At 33.3% G+C, this 20,122-nt stretch overlaps 1 protein-coding gene across 3 annotated transcripts in view; it reads right to left on the minus strand.

Moving 5' to 3' along the window:
• The window catches only part of FSTL5 (follistatin like 5), a 708,564-nt gene that overhangs the window by 219,923 nt on the left and 468,519 nt on the right, over nucleotides 1-20,122 (minus strand). For all 3 annotated transcript variants that reach the window (XM_029235420.1, XM_029235419.1, XM_029235418.1), the window contains exon 7: nucleotides 3,043-3,209. In XM_029235420.1, coding sequence (XP_029091253.1) covers nucleotides 3,043-3,209 — 167 coding nt within the window. The remainder of the gene's footprint in view (nucleotides 1-3,042; nucleotides 3,210-20,122) is intronic.

Genomic DNA, 20,122 nt, shown 5'->3' on the forward strand with positions numbered 1-20,122 from the left:
TCTTTGTAGATCACCTGATACTATATATAGAAAACCCTATAGACTCCACTGAAAACCTGTTAGAACTAATAAATGAATTCAGTAAAGTTGCAGGATACAAAATCAATATACAGAAATCTGTTGCCTTTATATACACTAATAATAAAATATCAAAAAAAGAAATTAAGAAGAACCCAATTTACAATTGCTTCAAAAAGAATAAAAAAATTATACTTAGGAATAAATTTAACCAAGGAGGTAAAAGACCTATACACTGAGAACTATAAGATACTGAACTTAAAGAAGGCATGTATAAATAGAAGGATAGTTTATGTTTACTGATTGGAAGAATTAATGTTAAAATGACCATACTACTCAAGGCATCTATAGATTGAATGCAATTTCTATCAAAATACCAATAGCATTTTTCACAGAAACAGGACAAATAATTCTAAGATTAGTTTGGAACCACAAAGACCTTGAATAGCCTAATTGCTCTTGAGAAAGAAAAATAATTCTGGGGGCATCATGCTCCCTGATTTCAAACTATACTACAAAGTTATAGTAATAAAAACAATATGGTTTTGGCATAAAAACAGACACATAGATCAATGGAAAAGAATAGAGAGCCCAGAAATAAACCCATGCATATGTTGTCAATTCACTTATAACAAGGAGCCAAGAATATGCAATAGGGGAAGGACAGTCCCTTAAATAAATTGTGTTGGGAAAATTGGACAGCCACATACAAAAGAATGAAATTAGACCACTATCTTATAACATACATAAAAATAAACTCAAAATTGATTAAGGACTTGTATATGAAACCTGAAAACATAAAAACTCCTAGAAGAAAACATAGGTGGTAATCTTCTTGATCTCAGTCTTGTCGGGGACTCTTTGGCTCTTACCCCAAAAGCAAGGCACCAAAAGCAAAAATAAACAAGTGAGACTACATCAAACTAAAATGCTTCTGGAGAGCAAAGGATACCATCTGCAAAATAAAAAGACAACCTACTGAATGGGAGAAAATATTTGCAAACCATATGTCTGGTAAGGAGTTAATATCAAAAATGTATAAATACTTCAAGCATGTCAATAGCAAAACAACAAACAATCAGTTCAAAAACATGGGCAGAGGATCTAAGTAGACATTTTTCCTAAGAAGACATACAGATGGACAACAGGCACATAAAAAGATGTTCAACATCACTAACTATCAGAGAAATGCAGATCAAAATCACAGTAAGATATCACCTCACACCTGTTAGAATGACAGTTATCAAAAAGACAGGAAATAATAAATGCTGGATAGGATGTAGAGAAACGGGAACCCCTGTGCACTGTTAGTAGGAATGTCAATTGTTGCAGCCACTATGGACAACAGTATGGAGATTCCGCATAAAATGAAAAATAAAACTACCATATGACCCACCTATTCCACTTCTGTGTATTTATCCTAAGAACATGAAGGCACTAATTCTAAAAGATATATGTGCTCCTATGTTTATTATAGCATTATTTACGATAGTCAAGATATGGAAGCAAATTATGTCCCCATCCATGGATGAACAGATAAAGAAGACGTGCTATATATATACAGTGGAAAGCTGCTCAGCCAAATAAAAAGAAGGAAATGTTGCCATGTTCGATACCAGACCAGAGGGTGTTATGCTCAATGGAATAAATCAGACAATTTCACTTGTATATGGAGTATAAAAACAAAACAAAAGAACAAACCAAACAAAACAAAACTCATAGATACAGAGGACAGATTGGCAGTTATCAGATTGGAAAGGGTAAAGAGGTTGGGGAAATGGGTGAAGGGGGTCAATTGTATGGTAATTGATGGTAACTAGACTTATTGTGGTAATTGCTTTGTAGTGTATACAAAGATTGATTTTGTTTATGTTTTACGGCTGAAACAAATATAATATTATATACCGTTTTTACCTCAGTTTTTTAAAATGCATAAATGTAGACACAACAACCCATAATGCAAACCTAAGATGATTTTGTCTAGGGCCATACGTCTCAAAGAATCTTGAATGCTCCTGAAATTATAGCTGTTCTATGGCACAATGTTCTTGATATCTTGGAGAATTAAACATTATTCTCCGTATACTCTGAGGAAATTTCCCAGATGTAAGCAAATTTAGAAAACTTTTAATAGAAGTAAAAAAATCTAAAATGGAGAAATTTTCTTTTTTGAAGCATTCAAGGACACTAACAAGAATATTAGTAAAATGTAACAAATAAGAGTGACTCTCTTGGGCTTGTGTTTTGGGGGTTCTTTATGAAGCAGCAAAGAATAAGTGGATAGGTGATGGCTTTCTTGAGTGAGAGTAAAGAATATCTAAAATTCATATGCAAAGACACTATAGAACCCCAAGATCACTAAGGTAAAGGATTCTCCCACCTCATTTCCACAGACAACCCATAACACACGATTTTTACTTCTTTTCATTATCCAAGATGATGTTCACTTCTTCATGCTCATTTTCAACAGAAAGCATGGAAGGAAGAAATTAATTCCCTGGAGTTTGTTCAGCCTTTGTTTCACCTTTTGGGCTGTACACTCTTTGAGTTTAGATTCTGATTCTCTAGGAATAAACCTGAGTGATGAACATGTTCCTTCATTCCAGAAAAATAAATCATTTGTTTTATTAATATTTATTGTTTGTAATACATTATGAAGTATTTGAAGCAAAAACTTCCTTTACCCACTTGAAAACTTCATAAGCTATAGAGTGTTGCTCAACTGTAATAGCAAATACGTAGAGATTCATTGTTGGTAATTATAGAAATTCTTAGAGCCAGACCTTTATGGTTTAAGTTTCTGTGATCCCACCAACACAATGGTATATAACCTGCTTACCACGCTTAAACAAGTGATTTGGATGAACTATAAGTGCCTCCCAGACAGTAGAATGGATGTGAAAATGTTCCAATAATTCTCTTCAATTCTACATCTTATTTCATTAAGCTCCTCAGACTTCACAAAGTCTAGAGTATAGCATGTGAAATACACAAATTATACACAACCTCTATTTATGTACTCACATTGATGTCTTCCAAATCTAAGTTGTTTAGAATAATATTGTTGCGTTTCCAGATGATCGGAGGTCTGAGTTCTCCCTGAATGGCACAGCTCAGAACTGTACTCTGTCCCACAGTTGCTGCTGTGATGCTTAGTTTCTGATCTTCAGGCAGACTCAGCTGGATAACCTCTGTAAAGATAGTATCAGGAATGTTGATGAGCATGTAGTTTTGTAAAGTTAATTAGTATAAAGTTTCTGAATAAGGCTTTTAATTTGTATAAGATGGAAAAAGCTTGTGATGAAATGAAAAAAGAGTAAATTGTTTCCAATAAAAGGTCAGAATGACATTTCAATTTAATTGATTGACAGGCATCCTCATGAGGCAAAGCACTATTAAACATGAAATGAATATCAGAAGTAGAGTTATAATAAGCCTGGCAGATTGCATCCAGAAGAGAGAAATTATTTAACTGCCAAATCAACATGTAGTGTGTCATTGGCATCATTGGCATTGAAATAAAAATGATGTTGTTTATTCACTGATAGATTTATATTGTGGGTGAGGTGAGATCATTGCTGGCTGGCTTCAGGGAACACTAGCATAGCTGAATGGGTAAAATGCATCACTATGCTGGGGAGCAAAAACTGACTCTAAAGGAATAAGATTTATTTGAGAAGTTGAGGGAGGAAAAACTGAAGTTCATCAACTAAACAGCAAATTCCTGAAATTCTGTCAGCTGCCTTTATCAGAGAGTGTGGGTCCAGTACAGTCCTTTCCTTATTCTTAAATTTTAAAGTTAAATATATTTTTAAATAACCATTAAACGCATTTCTCCTAGTAATGATGCCACAGCAGGAAATATACTTTGTGGCCTGGATCCTCTTTCCTGTTTCCAGACAGTCCTAACCAATCTTGGGAATGAGCCATGATATTTACATGATTGTCCATGGTCACCAGAGATGCCTGGGATAATCCCACCAGTCTTTACCCATGTGACAACTGCCCTTTAGTTTTCAACTGACACTCGCTGACACACTGTTGTTTCTATATTATGTTGAAGTCTTGCCTTGTGACTTTGCTCAGTCTCAGCCAGGTGAGAAATACCAAAATCACTATTCTTACTGAAATTTCCATGTGGGTGGGGAGACCATAATTGTCCTTTGTTCCTTTGTTGTGGTTGATGATATTTTTCATGATGGAGGGGTTGACTGTCCAAAGTGGTGGCTTTTAATTTGCAATAAATATGATCAGGTACAATCAGAGCTGTATCCTCCACAAACCCCTCTTCTTCCCTTTCATCATTTGACCTTCTTTTTCTCTCTTTCTGAATCCTATCTTCCTCTTAAGGAGGAAGAGAAATGCTAATCAAATGATTTTTATAGACTATAACTGTTCAACAAAAAGTTCTTTGAATTTTTGGTACCGCCACAAACTGTAATGTCAAAAAATGGCACAATTCTTTGTCTCAGAAGGCTGGGATTGAACATATAATCCCTACATGCACTTGTTAAGTGTTGATGTTCCACACTATTATCTGATAAAAATAAGCAGAAGGAGATTGACCCTTATATTCTGTTATACAGGATCTTGTCTTTAAAAGCCAAGTTATTTAAGTCATCATTGGTTTGTGTTGTCAAAGAGTGGGGTAGGCAATCTTTTGAAATTTCAAAATCCTATGAGAGAGACTCAGTTCAATGTATTCTTTTGATTTTACATCACTAAGAGAAATAATAGAAATGGGGAACAAACATCTTGGTCAGTCTTCTGTATTGACAGTTTAATTTTTCCTAATGACATTTCCATATTCACATTGTATTTCAATGTTTCCTGCGTAATAAGACCACAGGGAATGTGTTCAATCTTTTTTTTTTTTTTTTTTTTTTGCGGTGCGCGGGCCTCTCACTGCTGTGGCCTCTCCCGTTGCGGAGCACAGGCTCCGGACGCAGGCTCAGCGGCCATGGCTTACGGGTCCAGCCGCTCCGCGGCATGTGGGATCTTCCCGGACCGGGGCACGAACCTGTGTCCCCTGCGTCGGCAGGCGGACTCTCAACCACTGCGCCACCAGGGAAGCCCCAATCTTCTTTTCTTTAATACCCACTCTGTTATACATATTTATATAAAATTACTAAAAGAAAATATACTTGACCAATTAGGCATAGGAAATTTTTGAAATTTGCAGACACAGTGTTTTTTATGTCTTTTTCTTTAATATTACAAACTTACGGGAAGAGAGAAAACTATAAAAGTAATAACATCATGTAGGGTATCAAATAAGAATTATTAACAATTTCCATTAACATTTCTGAATTTCAGCTTCTGTTTCCTCATAAAATCACATACAAGATAATAAGGCATCTATTCTAAAAAACGGTATGTTAGCATTGGCTATTCTGACATTTAGAAATACAATTGGTACTAAGTCACCTTGAAATGTTTTCACTAACCTTCTGCATCTGGTATTAGGTCCCAGGCCTTTTAGATTAGTTGTGCTTTTGGTAGTTATACATTACAATGCTAATTAGATAATATGAACATCTTAGAATAAATGCTGAGATTTGGCATAACATTATGTGGGACATCCTTGTAAAATGGACATCCTTTGAGAGGATGCTTAATTAGAAGAATTACTATTCACCCGGGAAATATTAACATGCATAGTAAAAACATACGTTAATTTGGAGGTTACATTTTTAAATGATTTTTTAAATTATCTTAGTAATACATGCTATTAAATAATATGTATTTCAAAAAGTCTATAGAATTTTTTTCCTGCATGCTTCACCTTTTCTTTAATATATTATATCGAGCTACATCTACAAAACCAATTACGTTTACCTGTTATTCTTCAAAATCAAGTGGTCATTTTCTCAAATAAATTTAGCTGTAAGATTTCTTTTACTTACAGAACTGTCGTGCTCATCTTGACTAGTCTTTCTGATAGTTATTACCAGACTAAGATTTAGTCTCACAAAAGTTAAACATTTTTATTCTATATTCTAATGTCATTCAATATGCTTTAATGGATTAAATGTTTATAAAACATGTCACATTTATAAATTTCAGAGAGAAATGGTGATTATTTCTAGAGATACATTAACAACCTGAAACAACAGCTATGAATTAATCTGTAAACTAATTCAAAACTGCATTTAAGATGTAAGATCAGTTGAATCTGAGCATTTGTGTATATTTGAGTGATCATAGTTGTTAGTTTAGAAATAAGAGTTTCAAAGAAAAGTATTGAAATTTAATTCATTATCAATTATCATTAATATACAATTTTGTAGATATACATTAAAGGTAACATATTTTATTCTATAGCACTCTATTCACAAACATCGTATGCTAGTTATGTACAGACAAGTAACAGTTATGTGCAGCAAATAACATCTATCATTTTAGTACTCTATCTCTTTAGCTCCAGTGATATTGCACATTTGAAGGTCTAAGTAAAAACATGTATCATATGACATCAAGAGTCATCTAATGTCCTGACCAAACGTAAAAGCATATAGGTTAGATATAACAGACATTGCTGGGTTTTTTGAAACATGTCAGTACTTCTTTTGACCTATAAATTATTTCTCTTATTGGAGGCCCTCTCAAGTATTCAAGGAAAGAAATCAGAGCTCTAGTTGTGGTGCTTCCTTTGATCTTGTATTATGAAGACTATTAATGCCATTTCCAGACCAGCTTCTTTTGTTTGCTCACCTGGGGAAGCTAAGAGGCAAATAAAATTTTTTCTTTCTGTGGATCCCTTTCTGTACTTTCTCACCTTCACAACTTGGCTTAGAGGAATATAAAGAGTTTGTTTTCAAAGAAATGAAATATTGTATTCTCCTCTAGCAGAATCTGACGTTGGAGAGACAAGTATAGTTGAATAAAATTTCAAACACTGCACATCAGTATTTATGAAGCGTTTATTCTAGTAGTAACTAGGTGGTGGAAATAGCAATAAAAAGTTTGGTAAAAATAGTATGCAAATTTAAAATAGAACAGAAAGGGAATAAAATATTTTGAATACTTGTGAAACTCCACTTTATAAAAGAAGATGATTTCAGTAAATTTGTTTGAAAATCAGTTCTGTAAAATCATAAGAAGAAAATAATGTATCATAAACAGAATTCTGTTCTTCTAAATGCCTACATCTTTTCAAGTTCCAAAGTACATACTTATGTTGAATATTTTATTTAATTTATTTAAATACTAGTCTCATAATCTTGTTGATCTAATCATGCTTACAATTTCTGTTTTAGGAATGATACCTAGAAGAACTTTTATCAGTGATATTTTCAAATAGCGTTTATGTTCCCTTATCTACTCCACTAAAATGAATTACTAATTAAAAGCAGATAATAATTAAAATAAAAAGAAATACATCACAATAAAAGACACTTAGGAATGCTAGAAGGAATAAATTAATTATTCTCATAGTAAGAAAATCACAATTACTTAATGACAAGCTCTTTAACTAACTGGGAAATTATGATGGTGTCTTCCATCAAGAAATAGGTGATATCCAAATAAATGTTACGTCTGAACTAAGTTAGACACACCAATATATACACTAACTTATTATGATAAAATGTCTAGAGTTTTTTATGCTAATTGCTTATCTGTAAACTATTATATGCTTATATCATAATATGTATTATTAAAATAAAACAAAATAAATTAAAAAGAGATTTAGAAACTTCTTCAATAACAATGCAGTAGATAATTTGGACTAACACTTCCACTGAAGAAATAAAACAACAGCAAAGGATAAATAACCCTGGATTAAATACACATAATATATTTTAAAGAATAAATGAAAGAGATAGTCTTTCTCATTCTTATCTATGAAAGAGACAAGAAGACAATAAGGAATTTCCCAGCCTATGTCCTGAAAAGAATTGTAATTTAGAGAGATGGGATTGCACCTGGAGTCACATTGCTTTGGGAATTTTTCCACCTTAAGAAAATGACTGATCAGCCTAAATGTCCTATATGGCTTCTTATTCCTAGAGACATGGGATAGATGGGATAGGTACAGTACTAGACCACCTCCCTCTCTGTGCCAGGACTTTAAAGCACCTCACTCTGCAAGTGAATGTGTGGACTGCAGGCTATTTTTGTCTGGGTGTCTCATAAAGTCTTCCTCTCTATAATAAGATAACATCATCCTAGTTCATCTAATTATAGTTATAAAAATTTTTTAAATAAAATATCCAGTACACAATGAAGGATAATATAGAAAACAAAGAGAGACAACAGCATTAAGAGAATGAGGAGAAATAACATACAACCATAACAAAGTCACCAGGATTGTAAAATTTAGGTTTATGAAAATAAAATCAGCTTAGAAATTCTAAAAAAGAACTTAAATATATAATCTATGAACATTATAAGTTTATGAAAGAGTTATATAAGTAGAAAATATAACTGAAATTAAGATTAAATTGATGTCATTAAGAACAGATTAGACACAGTACAAAAGAGAATTAGTAAACTGAAAAAGAGATTAAAAGAAATATTATGGAATAAAAAGCAGAAGAATAAAGATTTAAAAATGCAGTTGAGGTTAACAAAAATAGGTTTATGTGAAACCCAGAAGAAGGAAACAAAGAAAATTGGGCAGAGGCCATATTTGAAGAAATAGTAGTTAAGAATTTTCCATTAGTGTTGAAAGACACCAATCTATATGCTTAGTTTCTGATTATTAAAGAATTATTAAGATTATTAAATGTCAAGCAAAGAAAATGAAAAGCTAGAATAATCCACATCTAGACACTTAGTAGTGAAATTGAAGAAAATCAAAGACAGAGCAATCTTAAAATTATGTAAATGAAAAAATACAGATTGCATTTACAGTAAGGAGAGTTAAGCAACTGATATAATGAGCAAAAATAGGAAGAAAAAGCTACTGGGATTATATTTTATGTGATGAAACAAAGTAAAGTCAATCTTACAATTTTATACACATACATAAAAATTAAAATAAGTATATTTTCAAAAAACAGTAAGAAAATTCATCTCTAGTAACTCGTCTTAAGATAAATTCCGAAGGATGCTCTTCAGGCAAAAGGAAAATGATCTCAGATGGAAGCTTAAAGATGCAAAAAGGAAAGGAGAGAAAAAAATGTGTTTAAATATGTGTTAAACTTTAACATTAAACGTTGATATTTCAAGAATGCTTGATAATATAATATATGATTATGTACAATTATAAACATTTATAATAATAATAAATATATTTATAATAATATATAATGGAGATATAATATCTTCATAATCTTATGGTAGAGAAATATTCTTAAACAGGGCACAAAAAACTCACCATTACAGAAATGATTTATAAGTTTTACTACATTATAGAGTATCTTTTCCTCAAAAGATACTATTAAGAGATAAAAGATGCAAGCCACTGGGCAGGAAAAGATACTTGCCATCTACAAAGCTATCAAAGATCTTATACGTAGAATTAATAAAGATCTCCTAAAAGTAGATAAGAAAAAGACAGTTCCAAAGAACTACCAACAGGAAACTCAAACAAATGCTCCATGAATGAGTAAAACCATGTGACTAAGAAAACTCTAGATAAGTGCTCAACTATATGTATAATCAGGGAGATGCAAATTTAAGCCGAACCTTTCAGATTGGTATGAATCACTAGGTCTAGTGTCAAGAAGAATATGAAGCAACATGAATTCTTATATGCCTTGAACAAGAGTGTAATTTCACATATAAACTTTCTGTATTGGTAAATGAAGCCTCAACTAGAGAAAATTGCCCTGTCAGCTCCTGTTTCCAAGGACCCAGTTAGCCATATGCCTTGTAGAAGCCTAGAGTATGGCACAGAGATAGCAGAGTATTCAGGTGTTATAAAGACAAAGCAGAGGTAGTGATGCACACATTTTCAAGATACCTTTAATATACCGGACAAAGGAAAAAAGAAGAGAAGTCTAAATGTGGAAAGACAAATCTGATAAGGAATAGGAAAAAGGAATCTCAAGTTTATCCTGAAGAAAAGAAGCCACTAGTGAAGAAATTCTGAGAATTCAACTGAGAATAGAATGACTTCTGTCACAAATTCTGAAAGAAAGAAGGACTTATAATCACAAGCATAAATAAAAATATTTAGTAGTTAAAACAGAAAGGTCATTTCTTCCTATGTCATTGGTGGGATTTAAAAGTTATGGGAAGAAATAAAAAGGCTTTTCCATAAAAGATTTTTCTGTAAAACAATGAAGGAATATGTTCTTGTGTAAAATTAGAATTTCATTTTTTATTCACCTCATAACTCTGTAATAAGCGCAATACATTATTATAAACAGGACTGTATTTTGATAATACTTCAAGCAGTTTTACAAGTTAACAATAATGAGTCTCATTTTCCTTTTTATTTATTCATGATTTTGATACTCCTTCTGTGCTCTTACAAATATAATACAATTACCATTCAACTTTTTGTTCCATTTAATTTAATTTCTTTCTTTCAAATAATTATATACAGTTGAATTTTAAACTGGAGTATGTGAAGAACAAGGTTATTCATTCAATTATATGTATGACACTAACAACTTGAAAAAATTCTTTCTTTATGAAGAATAGTTTTCATTTGAAACCTGACCTAACAAAAACTGTATCCAACAGAGAATTTGGTGGCCACCCCAAGTAGTAAGGTTAGTTTTAACTTTATGATTTGGAAAACTTCAAGAGTGCATACAACTGGGTGATTTTCACATGATAGGTATATAGGCTAGAATAATAAGTATTGATATTTCAAGGTATGTTATACCAAGTTTAATGTTTCTTTACAAGTGAATTGCTCCTTGTAGGACTAGGATAAAAGAAAACTGTCAGCATTCACTCAATGGTTAATATTTGCCAGGCATTGTTCTAAGTGGTTGATTCATTTAACCTTCACATCTAAGAGTTAGATGCTATAATGACCCTATTTTTTTTTTCTTTTTGTGGTACTATTAGGTAAGGAAGAAGTAAATAATTGAAGTTTCACCAGACATCTTGTGATCAGATAGGAACTTTCCCCACAAAAGGACACAGAAAGAGGAGTTGAGGTCCTTGATCACAAATGGTGAGAAGAAAGAAAACACCCTATCATTGGATAATGTGTAAAGCAATTGTCTTAAAAAGATGCATGCTACTGACAAAGAAGCCTGCATAACATGGGGATGAAAACATGAACTATATTACCAGCAAGTCATATTTGAGATATGACTTGATGGCTGCCCCAGTTTGATTTCTAATGCACACTATTTAGAAGACTTTTGACAAGTGACTTAAACTCCAAGTCTCAATTTTTCCATCTTTATAATAAAGATGGTACCGAACTCTTAAGAATATTGTGAAGATAAGATATGATATTTTAAAATACTTATGACTGTGTCTAGCCTTTAGTAAATTCTGCATAGGCTGCAGCTGCTATTACTAGTGAAGAGCTATCAAAGTGCTTGTAGGTTAAGATAGGCGCCATTTCACTCAGCTTATAAATATAACCTTGTGATCACTTTGAGAAAGGTACTGCTTATATAAAATCTCATTGGTTTAATTTTCATAGATATTACTTAAGCATGAGAGAAAAAATTCCAGCCTCATGACCCATTAGGCTGCTTGTGCTGCAGTTTTACTTTCACCTACAAACTAAGTACCCTTGAGGTTGAACTTATATATCTGCATGTTAAAAAAAAAGAGGCTATGGAACACAATGATAATCACTCTTCTGTTTATAAACAATTGTGAAGAATATCAATGAAATGTTGAAGTAATCAAGTATCTTTTCCCTGCATGATTTATTGGTATAAATATCATATGATTTGAGAACATGTGATATTGAGATCCAAATCCCTGAATGCATAAAATACTGAAGTTTCTTGCTGTCTTTAATATTTCTTTTAAAGTTTCAGTATGATTACTTATATACAGAATTCAATGAGGTAATCTGGGATGAGAAATTGCATAGATATATGAAAGAGACAACCCCACATGAACAGTTTGCTGGGAATCCTCATTTGTCAGTCCGAGTAAAGCAATCAGCTAATCAATACACATTTCCTGTATGTTAACAGTGTGCTCAGTGGCCTGTTAAAAAGCTATTACAGATACGAGGAAAGAATGTTAACCTGTGCTCATTCCCTCAGTTTATCTCTGGGAAACCCCAGGATGATAATGCAGGAGAAGTGAATCAGACGATGCATTATTTGCTCTGTCTTTAATAAACTGAAAAAATTTCACCATTTTTTAATATTACGGCCAGGCAGACAGAGCTAAACAAATGAACTATTCATTCCACACAGTGAAAGAGAATTTGAGCATTTTCCACTGAAAAAGACGTTAGCATTGTTTGTCTAATTAAAACCATCCAGGTAAGAAAGTCTGCTATTAGTCATAATGCACTGCTATTACTGGTAAAACTGAAACTGGGATCCAGAGCATTGGCCTTCACTACAAAGTTTTACAGAGTTAGAGCCTCTCTAAGATGTTACAGCAAATGGATGTGAAGGATGGGGAACTGAACGTTGGCTGTTCATTTTGGCAGCTCTTCACATCTGAAGATGGGCCTCAGCTATGGAAATCCAGAAACAAATTTAAACAATTCATCCAGAACTAATTAGCCCATTGGAGACTGACTGAGCTAATCAAAACCACAGGATACTTTTGTTTATCCTGGAATACCAATTTATTCATTTACAAATGGGAAAGCCTCAGGTTTAGTAAGTAGTGTCAGCTGAGAGCCTGGGAATATCCCTTGTAATGCACAGGTCAAAAAGCTTCTCAAGATTGATGAATAGAAAATTACAAAAAAGGGAGTTGGCTATTCCTTAACCAGTCAAGCTCTAATCAGCTAATGAATTGCCCTTTTCAACTCTAATGGCATTTCTGTGTAGAGAGCCTTTCTTTTTCTTGTCACTTTCAAGTTCACTGACAAATTCTTAGTTCTTGGTCTCCTTTTCCTTTTTTTTTCACACCACGCATATCACCATATATTTGCAAGTAGACCATTAACTCAGGTAGGCTATAAAAGAGTTCAGCTATTAGAGCCTTCTTCAGATAAGCAAATGTTCCCACAGTTGTGGGCTTGGCAAACCACATCCATGAACCAAATCTGGCCCACCACCTGCTTTTATAAATAAAGTTGTATTAGAACTCAGCCATATCCATTCATTACTACTGTCTGTGCTATTGTCTATGGCTGATTTCTGCTATATAGGCAGAGTTAAGCAGCTGCTATAGAAAATTTATGGTATGCAAAGTCTAAAATATTTCTGCTGGCCCTTCACAGAAAGTCGCCTACTCAGCTGAAACACAACTTTGATGGTTTTACTTTCCTTCAACATGCTTCACTTATTTAAATGTGATCTGTTGGATTCTGCTCATTCTCTAGGTCAGAACAGTAGTGAGAACTAAAATATTGCCTCTGCCATATCAGTAAACAAAGGATGTTGCAGCCATGAAGCCATTACATGAGGGCTGCCCAGACAGTGCACCCTGAGGAGACTCAGGATGAGAAAGCACAGGATGCTGGCACCAGAGAGCTGAGGTGCACATCCGAGGAATGATTTCAGTGAGCCCGGACTCTTGCATCTTCCCACACAGAGAAAAGTGCTAAATTCCTTAACTCAAGATGTCTGGTTTTCTTTAATTAATAGTCATCTTCTGATGTTCCGTCTACCTGGTCTTTGTTGCAAAAACTCCTGTATATCCTGGCTCCTCCCTAACCTCTTCCGAGCAATTCTCTCAGAGCTATCTCAGAGGCTGTCTCCTGGGCTTGAAGTCCCAAGAATGTCTGCCGAATAAAACATAACTCTCAACTTTTATGTTGTGCATTTTTTTTCAGTCGACACTAAGCATAAAATAATTACGCAGAGAATACGTGAAAATTGTACCCATTTACAATGGGTGAGTTTGTAAAGTACCAATGTATGTTTTATCTTTGAGTCCTCTGTAAAACACAGAAGGATGAGTTTCTATTAGAACTCCAACAGTTGCTCCTTTTAGAGTCCAATGCAAAATGCAAATGTGAGTTAAATTTTTCTTGTCCAAATGCAATTTCTTAGTCCCTGATGATGGCGTCCTACTGGTCCCCAAGTTTATAAACTTCCCTAAGTTTATCATGTAAAACAGTGATAATTTCTCCCCTCTTCTTCCAATCGAAATACTAACTCCCAGGGCACATTCTCAGCCAGAAGGAAAGCTATCTGATTTTCCCATGTAAGTCATTCACAGTACTAGTCCGTGAACAAACTTGATTGCCAAGACAGTATTTACATTTTAATTCAAATGTATTTTAACCAAAAAGATGCTTAGCAGAAATGCTTTTGAGATGAAAATCTTCCTAGGAACACTTGTCAACACTGCTACCACTTTCTTTCTAAGAAATCAGAGGGACCTAGATCTGACTAGGACTGCCTTCCTGTTTTTCTCAGTTTGACTAACCTTTAGACAAAACCTGTCTGGATTATAAACCTATGACTTCCCTTTTCTTAAGAAAGTTGCAGTGTATATTCTTTCTCTGCCCCTTTGGGATGTAAGTCTTCTCTCAGCTTGCTGCAGGTTTTATAATCCAGGAATGTCTTTCTCTAGGACCTAGGAGCTTTCCCTTTGAAATGTAACCATCAGGGAAGATAGTACCCCAATTTCAGCCTCTGTGAGGATGTAGGAGTTTAAATGCAATAAGTGCCAATTAGCGGACAGACTTGTCCGAATCCCATTGACCAACTTCATCTCCCTCCCCACCATGGCCATTCAGTAGTTTTCCACTTGCTCACCTCGGTACCTAATAACTCTCCTGCGTTCTGTGTCAGTGGAGTTGAATTCAACCTCTCCCCGCACTGCGATAGTCTTGACTCCTATTACAAAATTCTTGATTAAAGTCTCCCTCGTCTTTTTAACCTGTCTGGTGCAGCTTTTCACTGACAATCAAAAATCAGATTTCTGTTTCTGAAAAATTACCAATATTTACTTACCTTCATTCTTTCTCACTCATACTTAAGAGAGAGAGAGTTTACAAAGTATTAACGGAAGAATGAGTAACACTTATTTATGATCTATAATTATAGAGAGGACGAGAATTGAAGAAAGATAGAGATTGTGCTGGTTTGTTTGTCCTCTCCCCAAAATAAAAATCCATAAATTTAACGATTTTTATAAACCTATGATTTGTTGCCACACAATGACTGTTCCTGACCACTTACAAAGCTTGGAATACATCTTCTCCGCATATGAATGTAGTTTTCATTACTTTAAACATGTAAGTCTCAGGATCTTCTAGGCATAATTTAAAATAATATCACTACCTCAAAACTGCAGGTCTTTACAAATCCCATGTACATGCAGTACAATTGGAAGCTCTCCAGCAACTTAAATGCCTAAGAACTCAGATTTAGGGTCATTTATCTTCATCATCAAAACAAAGAAGTGAACAATTTTACACTTAACTCAATAACTGTGAATGGGTGTTTAGTACACTGATTGCTAAAATTAGTGTACTAGATTTAAATTATACATTTAAAATTTTTTAATTCTAGAGATATAAATTTCAGAACTGCCAAAACACATTTGATTATTTGAGAAAAGGGGTACAGTACAATAAGTGCCAGAATTTACATTTTAAACCTTTTCTTTTTTCACGCAGAATTCTAAGTTTTTTATGTCAATTCAATAATGTTTCTCAATTCTGTGAAGATTTTACTAGCTACTATATCTTTACCCTGCTCATTTGAGCAAATTTTGTAAACAGTACTAAAAAAATTAAATATAGTTATTTTTGAAAGAAACTGCTGAAGCAAACCTGAAAGGATTTTTAGTAATTCTTAAATAATAAAAGTCTAAACTATAGCATCATACAAAAAACAAGTAAAACAGATATTTCTGGTTAAGTAAATAAAAAAGTGAGCCAAACACATATACTAATGAATTCCAGCATCTGACAATATATATTTTTGTAATAAATTGTCAAATGTCCCTATTTTTACATTTAGTCTCAGTTTTGTATTTTTAATTTTGTATTATTAATTTGTAATAAAAGTACATAATTTTTATCAGATGACATTTGTTTACATTTTTTAATTCTTATTTTTGAGAATAATTATACTTATTTTAAATTCATGAAAAAAATTTATAATTGGTTTTAATTATATATTTAACAGGGTGTTTCAATGTACATTTATAAAATGTCATAGGAAAGCTTTTTAACCTGTTTCATGTAGAATTAAGTCTATTTTAAGATATGATCAAACACTGTACTACATATAAAATTCTAAACATTAATTTTGTTTCAGCTGGGTACTATTTCGTGTACAATAAAAGGAAACTGAAGGATTAATGTAAAAAAAAAACACTATAGGTTTTCACCACAAATAGAATTTTTTAACACAAATATATATTTTGGCAGGAAGCTACATTGTAAAGTTTTACAGCACTGACATTGTTACAAAAATAATTCCTTTGGAAAGAAAGCAAAGGTGAAAAAGAACAGAAATGAGGAAAGAATAAAAAGAGTCGGTATAGCTGATTCAATGGAAGAAATGTACAGAATAAAAGGCACCAAATAAAAGATACCAAAATCGGGCTTCCCTGGTGGCGCAGTGGTTGAGAGTCTGCCTGCCGATGCAAGGAACACCGGTTCGTGCCCCCGTCCGGGAAGATCCCACATGCCACGGAGCTGCTGGGCCCGTGAGCCATGGCCGCTGAGCCTGCGCGTCTGGAGCCTGTGCTCCGCAACGGGAGAGGCCACAACAGTGAGAGGCCCGCATACCACAAAAAAAAAAAAAAAAAAAAAAAAGCTACCAAAACCAGACAAGGACACTACACACATAGACACAAAATTACAGGTTGGTATCCCTGCTGGACAGAGATGCAAAAGCCCTCAACAAACTATTAAGAAACTGATGTCAACATACACTAAAAGGATCATACATCATGATCAAGAGGGATTTATTCCAGGGATGCAAGAATGGTTCAACATCTGCAAATCAGTCAATGTGATATATACCACATTAACAAAGTAAAGAATAAAAATCATATACTCATCTCAATAAATGCAGAAAAAGCATTTGGTAAGAATTCAACATTACTCTCAACAAAGTGGGGATAGAGGGAACATACCTTAACATAATAAAGGTCCTATATAGAAAGCCTACATTTAATATCATACTCAGTGGTAAAAAGCTAAAAACTTTTCCTTAAATATCAGGAACAAGACAAGGATGCCCACTCTTGCCACTTGTATTCAACATAGTAGTGAAAGTCCACGCCAGAGGGATCAGGAAAAAAAGAGAAATAAAGTTATCCAATTTGGAAAGAAGGAAGACAAACTGTCACTATTTGCAGATAACAATATTATATATAGAAATCCCTAAAGACTCCATTAAAAAACTGTTAGAACTAATAAATTCAGTAAATTTGCAGAATACAAAATCAATATGCAAAAATCTGTTTCATTTCTATACACTTATAGTGAGCTAGCAGAAAAATAAATTAAGAAAATCTACATTACAATTGCATCAAAAAGAACACAAAACCTAGGAATATATTTAGCCAAAGAAATGAAAAAACTGCACACTGAAAATTATAAGACATTAATGAAAGATATTGAAGAAGACACAAATAAATGGAAAGATATTCCATGCTGATGGATTGGAAGAAATAATATTTTTTAAATGTCCTTACTGCCCAAAGAAATCTACAGATTCAATGAAATCCCTATCAAGACACCAATGGCATTTTTCCAAGAAATAGAAAAAAACAATCCTAAAATTTGTATGTCACCACAAAGACCCCAAATAATCAAAGCAATATTGAAGAAGAACAAATCTGGAGGCATCATATTCCCTGATTTCAAACTTTACTACAAAGCTTTTAGTAACCAAGACAATATGGCATAGGTATAAAAACAGACATACAGTTCAAACAGAATAGAGAGCCCAGAAATAAACCAATGAATATATTGACAATTAGTTTCTGACAAAAGAGCCAAGAATATGCAATGGTGAAAGGACAGTCTCTTCAATAAACTGTGTTAGGAAAATTGGACAGCCACATGCAAAAGAACGAATCTGGACCACTATCTTCCACTATATGAAAAAATTAACTCAAAATGAATTAAAGTCTTGAATGTGAGACCTGAAACCATAAAACATCTAGAAGAAAACATAGGCAATAAGCTCCTTCTTGACATATGTCTTGTTGACAATTTTTTGAATCTGGCACCAAAAACAAAAGCAACGAAAGCAAAAGTAAAAAAGTGAGACTATATCAAGCTAAAAAGCTTCTGGACCACAAAGGAAATCAACAACAAAGTGCAAAGGTACAGACTGAATGGGAAAGTATTTGTAAATCATATATCTGATAAGGGGTTAATATCCAAAATATATAAAGAACTCTTACAACTCAATACCAAAAACAATGATCTTTTAAAAAATGAGATCTGAATAGACATTTTTCTGAAGAATACTTATAGACAGTCAACACGTACATAGAAAAGTGCTCTACATCATTAATCATCAGGGAAATGCAAACAAAAGCACAATGAGATACCACCTCATACCTATTAAAATGGCCACTGTAAAAAAGTATATATATGTATATATATATGTATAAACATATAAATATATATGTATAAAAATATGTTATATATACACATATGTATATTATATACATATAAATATGTGTTTAAATATATATGTATATCTAAACATACATATTTAGATATGTATATATGTATGTGTGTGTGTATATATATATATATATATATATATATATATACAGAGATACAGAGAACTTATTGGTGGTTGCTAGTGGCAGGGGTGGGTTTGGGAGAAATGGCTGTACAGTTTTTGTGTTTCTTTTTAGTTTAAATAAATTTAATTTTATAAATAAAAAAAAGAAAGTCAACAGGGAAAATATCTTAGGAGGAATCTTATAAACCCATTGGCTTCTTTACTACATTGCCACCCTAGCCTTTGATGTAAATAATACTCAAAATAAAAAGTAATCCTTATCCTTTTATGTTTGCATCACTTCTCAGACAACAAAAAAAAATTCAAGACTCAACAACTAGTGCAGCATGGTCCAGCAGCATCTTTTGAACCACCTCAAGCCACAATGAGGGCATGATCCTGCTGTCATATGGGTATGTCATCATTCCCAATGGCTCTGCTGCAGGCTTGTTGGATTGGGGTATCTTAGGAAGTAGCTAATGACTAACTTAGGAGCTCAGGTCTGCAACTTAGCAGTTTATCTGGAAAAATGTAACAAGGGCAGTCAATATGCAGAAGGCACAAAGGGGGACTGTTAACATTGACAAAGAAACATTGCAGTGAAGACATGTCTCATTCTGTTTAACAGAGGAATGTGTCAGACCTCATCCCTGGGAGAACCCTTCTGGACTTGAGCGCCCAGTGTTGGCACTGTGCTTCTGGAGTTTCCATAGGAGTTAGACACCCACTGTCCCATACAGCAATTTCATGCCTCAGTATCAGAGTTTTGCTTTTTAATCTCTGGTTTGACTCATTTGAGATATCTGTTTCAATTTAATATGAATAGATTTAAAGGCAACAAAACAAGATTATAGATAATGTGGGATACTTCATAAACATTTCAGCTTAGTAAACAGATAACAACTCTAAACAGACATGCTTCTAATCACTTCAATAAAAAGTTAAAAATACACCAATGGATATATGCTTATTTAATTGCTTATTATCAATAAAATAATAGCAGAGAGAGTTTAAAATTAGGTGAAAATATTTCATTAGTATTATTCTCTTCATGAAAATTTAATAAACCAATACTGGTTTTATTTTATTTTTAAATTTGGTCCTTAAGGAGTGTTATATCATATCTCTAAGTGCATACTTGCTACTACTTCATTTACTTAGAAGTAGTAATACAAATGAATTCACAGAACACAATATTTACCAAGTACTTCTTAATTATCAATTTAATATTAAATAATTCAGACATTAAGCTCACCATTTTGTTAAAATAACAACCCAAGAACACACTAAGATCCTTAAGTAATTCCTCTTATGCTCATAAAAACAAAGCTCTATAATTAGCACAGTTAAACGGAAAGCACTTTTATATAATCCATATTTGT

This window comes from Monodon monoceros, unplaced genomic scaffold (assembly GCF_005190385.1).
Source record: "Monodon monoceros isolate NGI ecotype Baffin Bay Population unplaced genomic scaffold, NGI_Narwhal_1 Super_Scaffold_20, whole genome shotgun sequence".
NCBI classification, from domain to species: domain Eukaryota; kingdom Metazoa; phylum Chordata; class Mammalia; order Artiodactyla; family Monodontidae; genus Monodon; species Monodon monoceros.